The sequence below is a fragment of the Falco cherrug genome, chromosome 1 (genome assembly GCF_023634085.1).
Source record: "Falco cherrug isolate bFalChe1 chromosome 1, bFalChe1.pri, whole genome shotgun sequence".
Taxonomy (NCBI): Eukaryota; Metazoa; Chordata; class Aves; order Falconiformes; family Falconidae; genus Falco; species Falco cherrug.
Window position 1 is genome coordinate 34,124,386 of NC_073697.1, and position 13,948 is coordinate 34,138,333.

At 34.2% G+C, this 13,948-nt stretch overlaps 1 protein-coding gene across 18 annotated transcripts in view; it reads right to left on the reverse strand.

Moving 5' to 3' along the window:
• Positions 1 to 13,948, reverse strand: part of SLIT2 (slit guidance ligand 2) — a 266,529-nt gene that overhangs the window by 26,249 nt on the left and 226,332 nt on the right. For 12 of the 18 annotated variants that reach the window (XR_008730635.1, XM_055700673.1, XM_055700671.1 and 9 more), the window contains 4 exons: positions 12,219 to 12,343; positions 11,990 to 12,087; positions 10,399 to 10,538; positions 6,333 to 6,359 (listed from right to left, as the gene is read on the reverse strand). Coding sequence is in view for 17 of the 18 variants with exons in the window: in XM_055700673.1 (XP_055556648.1) it covers positions 6,333 to 6,359; positions 10,399 to 10,538; positions 11,990 to 12,087; positions 12,219 to 12,343 (390 nt within the window). In the remaining variant the exon portion in view is untranslated. The remainder of the gene's footprint in view (positions 1 to 6,332; positions 6,360 to 10,398; positions 10,539 to 11,989; positions 12,088 to 12,218; positions 12,344 to 13,948) is intronic. The other 6 variants (XM_055700675.1, XM_055700672.1, XM_055700674.1 and 3 more) reach the window with 1 other exon arrangement.

A 13,948-nucleotide genomic window follows, 5' to 3' on the forward strand; every position in this document is an offset into this window, starting at 1 on the left:
AAAAGACTTGGACAAAACCACCTCTAAACATTCCCAAGACCGTTAATTCTAACAGTATATTAGAGTCTATCTGAAAGTGACATATCGAGCCTGTTTTTCAAGCAGGGCTGGAGGTTTGCTCTCTCTAGATAGAGTCTCACTAAAAGTTCCATTGAAAACCCCCAAAATACCTAGAAAAAGGCAAATTAGGACTAGCATAATAGGAGCAATTTCACTATTGCTGTCAACTTTACTCAACTGGCATTGATTTTGCTACAGGGTAGTAATTGGGACATGGCTTAGATTATTACCAGCACAAAACTCTGAAATTTGTTGTGTGGCAAACAGCTTTACTGAGTAGTGTCTAATCCTGCCCATCTTACATTTATTTTTTCCCCACCATCCAGGTACTTATAAAATACAGGATTTCTTAGTTAGAGTACCATGCATTTTTGTAGTCATAGGTTGATAGCCCTGATATCTTCTGAACTACACTGAAAGCTGTATCACCTCATGAAAGGCACATAAAAAGTCTTAATTTCCAAGTCATAGCTATGAATTGTGAACAGAGACTGAGGGTCAACTGGAAGTTTAAGTTTGAAACAGGCTTACAGTTTTGAAAAATGTCCACTTCAAATCATAAGATCAATGTTACAATGTTACCAGGCCTACTGCAGCTAAAAGACTTGCAAACATCATGAGGTATTTTTGAGATTATGGCCAGACTTTGATCTAAGTACTCTGTAGAAAAGTGCACAGACTGAAAAAGAAGAGAAACAATGATTCAAAATCCCACCTGTCTTTAAAAGACAGTACTTTCTGTGCTGTGACAGCATAAAAGGAAGGAAACTTTCCCCTTGCATTTGCGAATTATATGCACTGTCAAATAAGTTAGAATCATATCACTGGAGGGAGCTTTCCGGTAAACAGTCTGTTAGCAACTAGTCTAGGGAAGGAAACAGGAATCAAGGAAAGGACCTGGTAAACATGGCAGTCCATGTAGTGTAATTATAATGCAAAAAACCCTATGAACAAATAAGTCAGTTTTATATAAAATATAAAATTTTGTTATAAGGAGTAGCAATTCATGACAGACTTGCACACAGAATCAGTAAAAAGAAAAACAAGAAAAAATCAAGTTGGAATACAAAATATGTACATCAGACACTGAATTTCTGAACGAAATTGTAAATCCTAGAAGAAGAAGAAACCAAAATAACCCAAGTACAAGGTCTTAATTGGTACTGTTAACAGATTTATATTCTGAATGGAGTGTTCCCATCACCAAAATCTAACTGTTTGTGAAAAAAGTTACTAGAAAAGTAAATAAAAGTATGTCACATGGAATCTGAACCAATGAAGAATAGTTTTCCTGGTAAAGCAACATCTCTTTTAGAGTACTGAATAACCAACGTGTTATTCAGAGTTTATCTGAGACAAGGTGAAGGGGAGAAACTAATTTTGTCAAAATGAAAAGATAGTGATGAAAGTGCAACACGCATTGAAGGAAATATCAGATTTACCAAGTTAGGCTCCTTGGCTTTACTGGAAGGAAATCTTAGAGAGTTCCCTGATTTGGGACATATAATACAATCTTTCACAAAGCATACTTCAAAATAATGAAAAAAGATTGTGAAACAAAATGTCTCAATTCAAGGAAGCTTGACACCGATGTGTGTGTACATTCTTTTATTCATCTAATAATATTGTAACTGAGTCTTCTGCAAGAGCTTTGCTAAGTAATTATGGTTTTGAAAGATGGGAACATTTTTGTATGTAGGAAAATAAGCAACAGACCAGTTTGTTTAAAAATAAGCAGTTGATAAAGTGTCAAAAATCCTAAGAAAATCTTCCGAAGTTTAATTAGAACCAGCAATAACTTTTCATAAGACGTCTTGCTTAAGTAATCTAGGGAATCCAGATTTTGGTATGGAGTAGCACTGCAGCCAGTGGAACTCTGCATGGTCAGCACAGTCCAAATGAGCACAACCCTCCAAGGTCAAGACTGGACTATATACTGACACTTTGCAGGTAGATATAGAGGATGATGCAGACAAACAGCACAACACTATTAAATACTGATGATGAATTGTGTGTAATCCTTGATTAACCAACCAAAGGTGTAAATTTGCTAGATTGACAGGTCAGTTTGTGTTTCCTCTGTGTATGTTAACTCACTCTTACGACTTGATGAGATTATAAATCACAGGATAACTTAATTGCATAATCATAGAATACCAGGTTGGAAGGGACCTCAAGGATCATCAGGTCCAACCTTTCTTGGCAAAAGGATGGTCTCGACAAGATGGTGCAGCACTGTCCAGCTGAATCTTAAAAGTGTCCAATATTGGGGAATCTACCACTTCCCTGGGGAGATTATTCCAGCGTCTGATTGTTCTCATTGTGAAAATTTTTCCTCTTCTGTCCAATTGGAATCTCCCCAGCAGTAACTTGTACCCATTACCACTCATCTTTTCCATGTGACTCCTTGTAAAAATGGAATCTCTATTTTCTTTGTAGCCACCCTTATAAAATACTGGAACATGGTGATAAGGTGTCCCCTATGCCTTCTTTTCTCAAGGCTGAACAGACCCTTAACTCTGGATTTTCCAATAGATAAATACACGTACTACAACAAATAATGAGAAACAATGCAATGAAGTGAAAAAGGATTTACATCATTGTTATTTTGAATATTTGGGCAATAAATTCAAAATACAGTCAAATAAAACTATGTCAGCCACTATATTTCTGAATGAAGAGGAGAGCTTCAACACAACTGGACATGGGCTTTTGAATATAATGTCACATTGCTAATTACAGGCAACCTTACTGAAGAAACAAGCTTAAAATCACTAGCGTATTAGCAAAACTGAGTATGATACTGGAATAAAAATTAGAGACAGAATGCAAAGGAAAGAATGGTCAGTTTTAATTATAAAAATCATGTGTTTACTTGTTTGACATATTAACTGTTCCAAACTTAAAATAACAGATACATATTATAGGCTTACTGGTAATTGCTAGAATAGCAGGATTTTATATGTGTACATATATGTCCTTTCCAGCTTCTGAGCTTGATTGCGCTATATTGTGAGTCAACTTCTGCAGTATTTATGTTTTATCAATTAGGTGTTATTATCTGATTCTTTGACTAGAGGTCTCTGTTTAATTACTTCTGACTCAAAGAGCCAGTAGAGTGTAGGAGGGGTTGGAAAATGTCTGCCATTTAACAAACATATACAGAAAAAGGCTGCATTTTTATGATGTCTTGATTTTGATGAACAGTAGACAACATCAATTATTTAAAGTCTTGAGGTTATTATTCAGAAAAGAGAAATAAAAATATCTACTACATAAGGGACAAAGTTTCCAACAATCAAAAAAAGTTCATAGTCATAGTAGGATGCAGCTTATAACCACAAACCTCAACATTTTTTTGGAATTTGATATTAAAGTCAAACTCCATATCTGATTCATGGATGGACTGCTTCTATCTTTCACCATTCCTTAACTCTGTTCATCTATCCCACGCACTGTGGATTTCAGTGTAAGATGGGGCTTATTTAGTTTAACATTTCTTGTGGTTTTACACCTGCTATTTGACAACAACAAAGAAATAGTAACTTTAAGGCAGGTAAGTTTTAAGACAATTAAGGAAAACAAAAGATAAGAAATAGACCAGAATCAGTAATGGCAGTGATCAAACTAGTAGCAGGTAGCTCAGCTTGCCAAGGGTGCCACGTATATTCTCCCTTTATGAAAATGCATTAAAATTACTTTTAAAGTTGAACTTCTAATATAGATTAGTCATTTGAAGTATATTAAGCTAGATGAAACAAAGTTTTACAATGAGTGATGAAAAGCAAGAGTGGCAAAAGTATCTCTTTGTTCTAAGAAGCTGTAACACTTACGTGTAGGTCTTACAAGAATGAGGATTATGATCCTGATTTAATGAAATAATTAAACTTTTAATCAAGTTTGATATGACATGATTTGCATTTGATTAGTTGCATGCTTAAATTTTAGGCAAACTTACTTGATTACTAAGAATTGAAAGTAACTCAACTCCTTTCTTGGAGTATCAGGGCAGCCATGTAGTAATGTTTTGAAACACATAAAAAAAATTAAAATCTATATCTGTCTGTCTATGGCTTGCCTAAACTGAGATAATTACTTAAACTATGCCCCCCTCCCCCCCTCCTTTCCCCCCCCCTACTACTACTATCACAGTTCAAAAGATATCTGGCATGATGAAATTGACTGATCCTTCAAGTGACATAGAGACCATTATTAACTTTACTGTTCAGCTGGCAAGCTAATACAAGTATGTATCACATACACATCTGCTTAATTTTGGTGCTGAACTTATTTCACATCCCCTGGGTAATTTGTTTGTGAGGAATTTGTTCTTGATATAATCAGTAATTTTAATATATTATAGTTCACACTTGTATAATACATTTACAGTCACTATAGCTCTGTTTAGGATTCATTGCCTTTCTTCCTTTAATCACATTTAGAGATATTTAAACTATCAGCAAGACTAATTATACACAGGTAACAGCTGCTTCAACTTGAAATGCAGACTTGAGTTTCTTCATAGTAGCATCTACCCTTTATATTCCATTTGAAAAACTGTTTTTCATGAACAGAGAAATTAAGTTTTTCTTTTAATTTTTGGAAGTAAAACCTAAAATACTTTCATTTACGCTACTAGAAACCAGTGACAAAGCAGCATTTTATCCATGAATCACAGATTTCAAACTAGTTACTGTAATCTGCTTGGTTTGGGGGTTGGTTTGGTTGTGGGGGTTTTTGGTTTGGTTTTTTTTGTTTGTTTTTTTTTTGTTTGGTTTTTTTTTTAGATTAAAACCAAGAATAACAAAGAACTCAACTTTTATCTATCTTTATTTATACTAGGCTTGTACTTTTCCTAGTTTTTCTATAGACAATTACTCTTTATAAAATCAACCAGTTTCATACTGGGATAGTAACACAACAATGTAGAAAAAATAACTTAGGAAGTGAAAAGGGCAAAGAAAATCAGGAGGCTATCTTTGCTGTCCAGATAAGTAATAGTAAAATGTAAATATGGCAACATGTCCAAACAGAATACCACATAAGCACGAAACACCTTTGGATGGAATAATTTTCTGGAAATGTCTTGTTCTCTCCATCAGTTACAGAGGGAATTTAGGCTCTGAGTTTAAGCTATAAGAATTATTCATCAGATACCTAAATTAATCAACATAGATAGCACAACCGAAGCCTTACTCAACATGTTATTTCATGGATAATGAACATATTTTTATGGAATCATAAAATGTTTGGTTTGGAAGGGACCTTAAAGATCATCTAGTTCCAACCCCCCTCCCATGGGCAGGGACACCTTCCACTAGACCAGGTTGCTCAAAGCCCCATCCAGCCTGGCCTTGAACACTTCCAGGGATGGGGCACCCACAGCTTCTCTGGGCAACCCGTGCCAGTGCCTCACCACCCTCACAGTAAATTATTACTAGTGAAATATCATATTGCTTTATAGATGGCACAATATAATTATCAAATTAAATTAATGGCAAATACACTACAAGATGATTCATTTGCTTTTAAAACCAAATATTTAACTTCATAAATACGTTGTCACTGCCTATGTTAGCTATCAGATTGCCTAGGCGATCAGACTGTATAGAAGATAGTTTATCTCCATTAGTGAGATAGTTTTTAGGCAGAAACTTAAAAAAAATGTAAAAATCAGGAACACCCAAAGTTAGTGTCATAAATCTCTCCACTATTACCTTTCTTGTACCACAGCCTCAGTTTAATGTAGTTATTTCAGTTTCTTTAGATATTTACAGCAAGAAAAGGCCAGAGAAATGATGAGTAAGATTGCCATTTTATACTCCAGCATATTTTCTAGTACCATAATCTAACGAAGAAATGAAGGCAAAACAGTGCTATAAAACATAGAATACATTAGAATGGAACCAAGGTATGTCTTTAAGGTGATGAGAATAAAGATTTGAGAAGATCACCACGTAAACTTTTTTGTTAGTCCTATCAGTGGCTGCACAACTTTTTAATACATCTCAAAAAAAAAAAAAAAAAAAAAAAAGACAATGAAACTAGTATTAAAGTACTCCTGCACAGTGATCTGCATCTTCAACAACATTCTTCTGACATGTAATCACAGCAAGAGCCAAGTGCCTAATTTGAAGATTTGCTGTGAGCTTTCTAACTCATATCTATATACGATTTATTTGATCATTTGTAAGAACTGAAATCCATGCACCTTTAAGGAAAGGAAAGTGAGAAACCAAAGTAAGTGAAAATAGGCTTAAAAGACAACTGACCTTTTTCCACTTCATTCAGATTAGCAGCTTGCAGTGACAAAGACAGAAGAGACAAGAGACTTTTTACATTGTAATACAACAGCATAGCACATTAAGCTAATGCACAACTATAGCAGCAGGGGGGTTGGTATAGCAAAATGAAGCAAGCTTCAGTGTCTCACCTACAGCAGAGCAAAACAAACAGAAAAGGTAAGAAGTACATGCCACCGGTGGCATAAGAAAGGTTTTACTTCTGGATCAGTTAGATTTGTGATCTAATGACTGATGATAATGAGTAAGAGAAATGATTTGTAATCTATAGAATGTACATAAAATGACCTGAAGTTTACTAGACTGAGCTTAAAATAAAGGAGATGGTAATGTTAAAAGAATAGTGAGGTTAAAGAGTGCAGGACATAGTGAGGTATTTAAAATGCTTTTATTTCTCAGGGTTTCATCAGACACCCTGAGTGTTCACTGATTTCATTTGCTTACTGTGTTTTAGTTACAGTCTATGATCTTAAGAAAGCTCATAGTATAGTACGAATACCATTCTATGCCTTTCCACCTGTAACTGTGGATGTATTTCTAAAACTTAACTGAGCTACAGAGAAATGGATTCCTGATTCTTAAGTAACAACATCATAAGCTTTTTTAATTCTTTGTTTTTTAAAATCAAGACTACATACATGAGAAGTATCAGTTCTCAAGGGATTGTATAGAAAAGTCAGAATGTGACTGTTTTTACACTGCACCATTCTTTACAACATTTTATTTAGGTTTTGTATGTATTTTCAGAGTTAATTTGAGTTCTAACGAGCCCTCCACCTGAAGATAAAGCTTTACAGAAGAATGATTTGCGTTTTATACCAGCAGGTTTCAGCTGACTTCTTCATTATACTGTGCTGCCGAAACGTAAAGCATATTTGTAGATAACCATTCACCCAGAAAAGTATCCTGGGCCGGTGCACTTCCACATTCAGTACATATATGCTGTGACATCTTGAACACAGACAATTCGAAGTATTGCCAACAGAATTAAAAGAGAACAGGACAAGCCTACAGTGGTATTTTCCTGGTATGTATACTGCCTCAATCTCCAGCAACTTACAGTTCAGGGACTTTCTGAACTAGAAATAAGTATCTCTGAATTTAAAAATACTTTCATCTACGAATATATAGCCTGTTTTCCTCACTATTAACCTACTTTTGCCCAGCTAGTACATGAACTCATATAGCGAAAAATACCTGTCATAAAAAAAACCACATTAGCAACATGCATATCCGATTTTAACCTGTTAAAACAGATACCAAAATCCATATGTTACAAAGTTCCTCATGAAAAATCACTGTATCCGTACTGGACGGGGATTCTGTTATTTATCTTCCAAATCAGGCTATAGGCCAGAGCGGGAAAAAATAAATAAATCCTATAAATAATTTGGTACCTCATACACACTTGAGGCAACTGTAAGATTATATTCTGAACACTACCATTTCTAGATCCTGATGTGTCCAGACTACTGTCAGTCTAATTCTTAGCACTGAAGGTTATTTAATTATTACGCGATATCAAGGATGACAGATGTGAAGACCCCTTGCCTAGCTCAACGTTTTATATCTTCTCCTTTCAATTAATCTCAAAAATGACTTAGGGTCTCACAAATTGTGTCCTATCCTCAGATGCTTTGTCAGATAGATAGTATATTATAGAATTCTGTACTGTATCCTGTGGAATGAAAAACCTGAACTTTCGCTTCAATTTTTGCCAGACCTATCTATAAAATGAGTTGAGGCTCTAACGTTGTATGTTAAAAAAAATACATGTGTCTTTGTTTTTGATAAGGTGTTGACAAAAATCAGATGAGATAGTGTAAATTCTCAATATTTTTTGAAAAACAAAACAGCTGAACTTATTGATTACAAGTAGATTGTTTTGATTTATTTTAGAGCTGGTGAGAAGATTCTCACCTACTCACATGACCTACTGACTTCAGTAGTGATTATGAGTAGGCATTGTGTCTGTAAAAGCAAAGCTCTTTTCCTGAAAGAATTACAGTTAGCAAACAAAAACACTTGCCATGTAAACTGATTGTATTTTCCTTTCAGAATTATGCACAACTATGAATTAAATATAAAAAACACACTTTCTTGTATAAACTAAAGCACACCTACAATAGAAACATCAACAACATTAGCATTGTTTGTTCTCTCCTTTTTGCTCTAACCATATTGATGCATACAGAAATGCTGTAATTGCTGTTTCAATTGTAAATTAAAATGTACATTTCAATTACAATACTACAGAAATGCAACAGGCACACTTAATCAAAGTTTTAGGCAGGCTAGCACTTATAAACAAGCCTTTGTATCCACTCCACAGATATTTAATACAGAACAGTACTTCCTATGGCGTACTGTGAATACAGAAAGCTATTGACTCTTAGCAATTAAATGCACCTAGAGCAATGTTTAAAATGAAGACATGAATGACACAGGTAAAAAACACCTGCAAAGCTGCAGAGGAGGAATGTATTTGCAGCTGAAGGGTCTACTACCCAATAGATAAATGAAACCTCTTAGCATGAAGCCACTGAACAGGAATACTGGACTGATGTAATTTCAGTTTTATTTCTTTTAGCCTACACACTAGAATATCTGATCCCATTTTTAAAGCAGATAGTAATTGATCCCAGGGGAGCTGAAGCTTGATTCACATATACCTGAAATATTAATTATAGGGGAAATAGCAAACACTGTCTCTACTTATTGATGCTGTTAGCTGTTATTTGTTTCTAAGGCTTGAACTTTCATTTGCTCTTGGGTATTAAGGTATCAGTACCTGGCAAAACAGTATTTTTCCTAAGCAGAAAGTATGTCTGTTCTTCCAGATGTGGACTATCAACTGATTATTAAATACCTTATTCTGGTCACTTGTACTTTCAACTTGTATTGCTATAGGTATTGTAGCTTATTCTGTATGGAGAAATTTCTGCCACACATTTACCCAGCGTAAGTACTGGATGAATACACGTATTATATTATGAAGTTATATTTCTTATACTTGCATTCAGTCATCTTCACTCACTGTGGGTTTCCAAGATTTAAATATTGACTTTAAATTTGAATACCCTAAAACATGTGAGCAATCCAATAGCCTGTAGAACTACCGATGGAAATATCTTGGATTAAAAAGGAGTTGGCTGTGTTTTCAATAAATGAAATTGGTTAATGAGTTCACTTCTCCTCCCAGTTTTCCAGAATTCAAATTTGATTGATTAATGTAAAGATATAGGATGACTGAGTAGAGTTAATTCCCAACTTATGGTGGATTTTGCATTTATAAGCATTTCAAATCATAGTTTTGTGAAATTAAGCTCTGTGTTCTCCTAGTGGTAGACTAACTGACAGAAAATAGATGTCTCATTAGAAAAACTATAAAACAGATCAATGTAAAAAATAGATCCTACTTATGCTCCAGTGTTGCTGTTCTAACTACATTACATTCCCACAGAGATGATGACAGCAAGCAAGAGACCCTCTGTCTCAAAAAGAGGGGAATGCTTTGACCTGGATCTCAACTGATAGAAAGAAATAATTAGACACTAATGAGTTGTGGGGTTTTTTTACCCCTTTTCTTTCTTTTTCCTGTGCTAGAACAGAAAGCGTCACACTCTGCATTAATGTTTCTAACGGCAGGTGGGAAAGCATCCAGGGGTGCCAAATTCAGTTCCCTACTGTCACAGATCCTTTTCTGCCCTGTTAGTAACATAACGTACACAGGATAAAAGCAGAATCTTTTTTAGCTACAGAGGTTCTTCATTGAGTGTCTGGGTGAAGACTAGGGAGGGACATATTTTGAATGATCTTTTAAACATCAAATTACTGTAATATCAAAACTAACAGAGGAATTAATGAGCGAGTATTGTCTGTTTTTGACTAAAAACCACATAGGAGAAAAATATGGAGGGAAACCTGGCTTTAAGACAGTTGTAGAGTTGTAGAGACTAATTCACCTACAAACTCAAAAATATTACTATTCTGCTAGGAATTCTTGAATTACCTGTACTTTCTCTTATACTCCTACCTGTATATTCAGGTGGACAAAGGCAAGTATAGTTATTAATTCCATCCACACAGGTAGAATTATTTTCACAGTCATTGTCCTCACAGTCATCAACATTTATTTCACAGTTTTCACCTTCAAATCCATCTGCACAAGTGCACCTGTAATACAGAAGACAAAACTAACCACATGGACATTTTAGCTGGGGAGTCCAGACAGGAAGATCTGCAATTAATAGGTACAATAATTAATAATCATTATCCATAAAGAACATGTCTGATATAAAGTAAAAAAAAAAAATAATAAAAGTTACCAAATTTTTTTTAAATGTATTTTAAATTACAGAAAAAAAGACTTCTAAATTCGTGCCTTAATCTTTAGCTTAAGGAACTTAAATTAAATCACTGAGGAATCCTTCTGAAAAGTGTGCTACCTTTATATTACAAGATTAGATTATATTTTTTTATGGAAAGTGACTCCTTTGTTTTTTTAAAGCTAAACACATGGAAAAGACTATGGAATCAGGGAGTAGTAGTAAGTAGTATTCCACTATCATTCAATTAAATGTACCAATATTTAACATTCAATGCACAACACATGTATATTTTTTACAAAGCCTCTTATTAATTATTATTAATATGTATAAAACAAAAATATATATAAACAAAAACTCTTCAAAGCAGTAATTTGTTTTGCTTTTAAGTATGTTTACACAAAACAAATACACCAAAATATTAAATGTAAAAGATCACTCAAACATGACTACACATACATTTTCATGTAATATGCACTATCTATAATTTCTGCATCTTTCATGATAATTGCTTTGATTTTCTAAGTCTGTAGTGTTTAAAAGAAATAAATGAAAAAGGTCAAGTTCTGAGACATGACTGTCACTTTAAATTCTAGAGGCATAGTATTAAGATGTATACACTTAATTTTTAATAGAAAACTATTCAATCTTTGGGCAGAATTTGGATTAAAAAATAAGAATAATGTCATAATGAATTGCAAGATAATGAATAGTATCTTTTTGAAGTGTCACTTCTAACAAGCTTGAGGTGTAGATTATTAAATGACTAATAATTTCACGTAAGAATGCTAAAGAACTTTATTTCATAATTCATGAAGTACATCTGGAGTAATTGTACTGTGTGATTAAATAACCCAAGATTAAAAATGCTCACAGCATGTTTATCTGCTGCATAGTGAGTTTCAAATGAATCATTAATTTTCTGTTTCATTGGGATTTACATTTTATCGTTTACATGCTGTCTGTTGAAGTAATACACACGACAACAGATGAATTGTGAGATTTTTTCAGCAGGGATCTAGCTAGCTATTAATTAGCATAATGGAGTCAATACTATGTTGTCTTGACCTGATATGCCTCAACTAATCACAATCATTTGTTATTGTCTTTAACAGTTTCAAAGCTTTAGAAGCTTTCCAAGGATGGCAACATGTTCTGAAAACTTCAGAAGCACTGAAAATCTGCCTTTGCAGTGCTCTTACCAGCAAACACAGAGAATGCAAAATTTAACACCAAAATCTATTCGCATATAAAACTCAGTAGTTTTCCATCCCACTGTTACAATTAAAAACAACCTACCAGAAACCATCTTTTTCTCCTTCTTTCAGATGACAAGTTCCGCCATGGTGGCATGGGTTACTAATGCAAGCATGGATGGGAATATCACAGTCTTGACCCTACACAGGGAACAACAATTATAATTTAATAATAAAATAAAAAAGTAGTGGAAAGGAGCCAAATAAAACTTAACGGTTGTTTAGGAGAAGCTTGCCTTTCAATAAGCTTTTGCTCTTCGTTCAGTACCTACCTTGAAACCATATGGGCAAGTGCATCTATAGAAGTCGACTGGATCATTGTTGCAGGTTCCATCATTTTTACATGGATTTGATAAACAAGGGTTACACTTAGCAAGAATATTAACATCCACAGGCCCTTAAAAATACAAATTGGATAGTCAGAAACAAACAACTATTACTTTATATTTGACAGGATACATCTTCCATGTTGCTTTAAATTTTAAAATGAAATTTATATTCTAGACTTTGTGGTGTTTCTGTATGAATGGAATGCTTGACTCTCCTTGATTCTTTTGACAAGACCATTTGGATTTTTGGTTTAATCATCACTTTTTTTTTTTTTTTTTTTTAAATCCACAACAAAAAAACTAACCCCAAAGTGATTTCCATATCCTCATTCTCTGAAATCTGTCCAGTTCTGATCAATGATAACGACTTTCCCTTTGTATTAACAAAATGAAGAATACAGTTTCATCTTTTGTCTCCATAGGGGGTAAAAATTGCCTATGAGAAGAAGTGCTAAGTTTGCAATCCTGCCCTTGATGGTGTTAACTGAGAATGCTATTTTTAATGTGTTTTTGTTTAATTTATTTTTTATCTGCAGGATCACAGAGATGGTAAAACGAACCAGTAAAATGGACCTGTAAATTGGTTGAACATCTGTGAATGGTAATGAAATTGCATTGTCCAAGTTATCTCACTGTAAATATCTCTGTATTGTGCTTTGCTCCCTTATGGAGTCAGCCACAGCTCTGTGCGTTACTGCATTAGTTGAGCCCAGAGATAATGCAGACTGTACCATGAATCTATATGTAAATGAGGGCTGCAATCCATGCTTGCAGTCCAGTTTCTTATATTAATGATTATAATGACAGAATTCAGAAATGAATATTGACAAAATCTGATGTTGCAGAAGCCAGACTTAGAGCTTTGGCCTACGTATATCTTATCCCTATTATATAACTATTTTATATGCTTATTTATTTTCCTGTTGTTTTACAATTTTAATAAAGGCTTTTCATGGTGAATTTTCAAGTTAAGAACCATCAATTTCTAATTTTTTTTTTCAAGCAACCCAAGAAATCACTTGTTATTTGTTAAAAATTAGAAATCACCTGTGTATAAATGTGATTAATTTTCATATACTTTGTGACAGAAAAATGTTTGATTACTGTAACAGAAAATGGGTGACTTGGCCAAATGCTTATTAGGAGAATGAATATGCATTCTCTACTATCTCCAGATCTAGTGTCTGATGACATATTGCCTCCAGCTTGATTTTGGATTTCACCTATGGAAAAAACTCCTTCAGTTATCCACAGGTGATTTATATTTTTTAAGGTATAATCTGTGATTTCTTCTAATTAAATGCAAACCCCAAACTCCTGAGCCTGGTGGAACTGTCTGATTGCTCCATAACAAGCTTTGTTCAAAATGAGCCAGACTGCAAAGTCTTCCAAGCTAACAGGACATTTTTACTGAGATAGGGAGTTTTGGGTTTTTTTAAACTTAGATTCCGTAACTTACTTTCTTTTTCTTTGCAAAACTAATCTCAGATAAGTCATTGTAAAGGAGCTGGCATGGAAAGAAGACTTGATTATAAGGATTCAGTAGGGGCTGTTAGATATGGAGAGCTTGACTTTTTAAAAATTGTTTCTTTTAAATCTGCAGTTGTTGGTATCCTTCTGTGTCAAAGCTTGCAGACAAATCCAAAGGGAGGAACACAGTGATCTGTGATAAG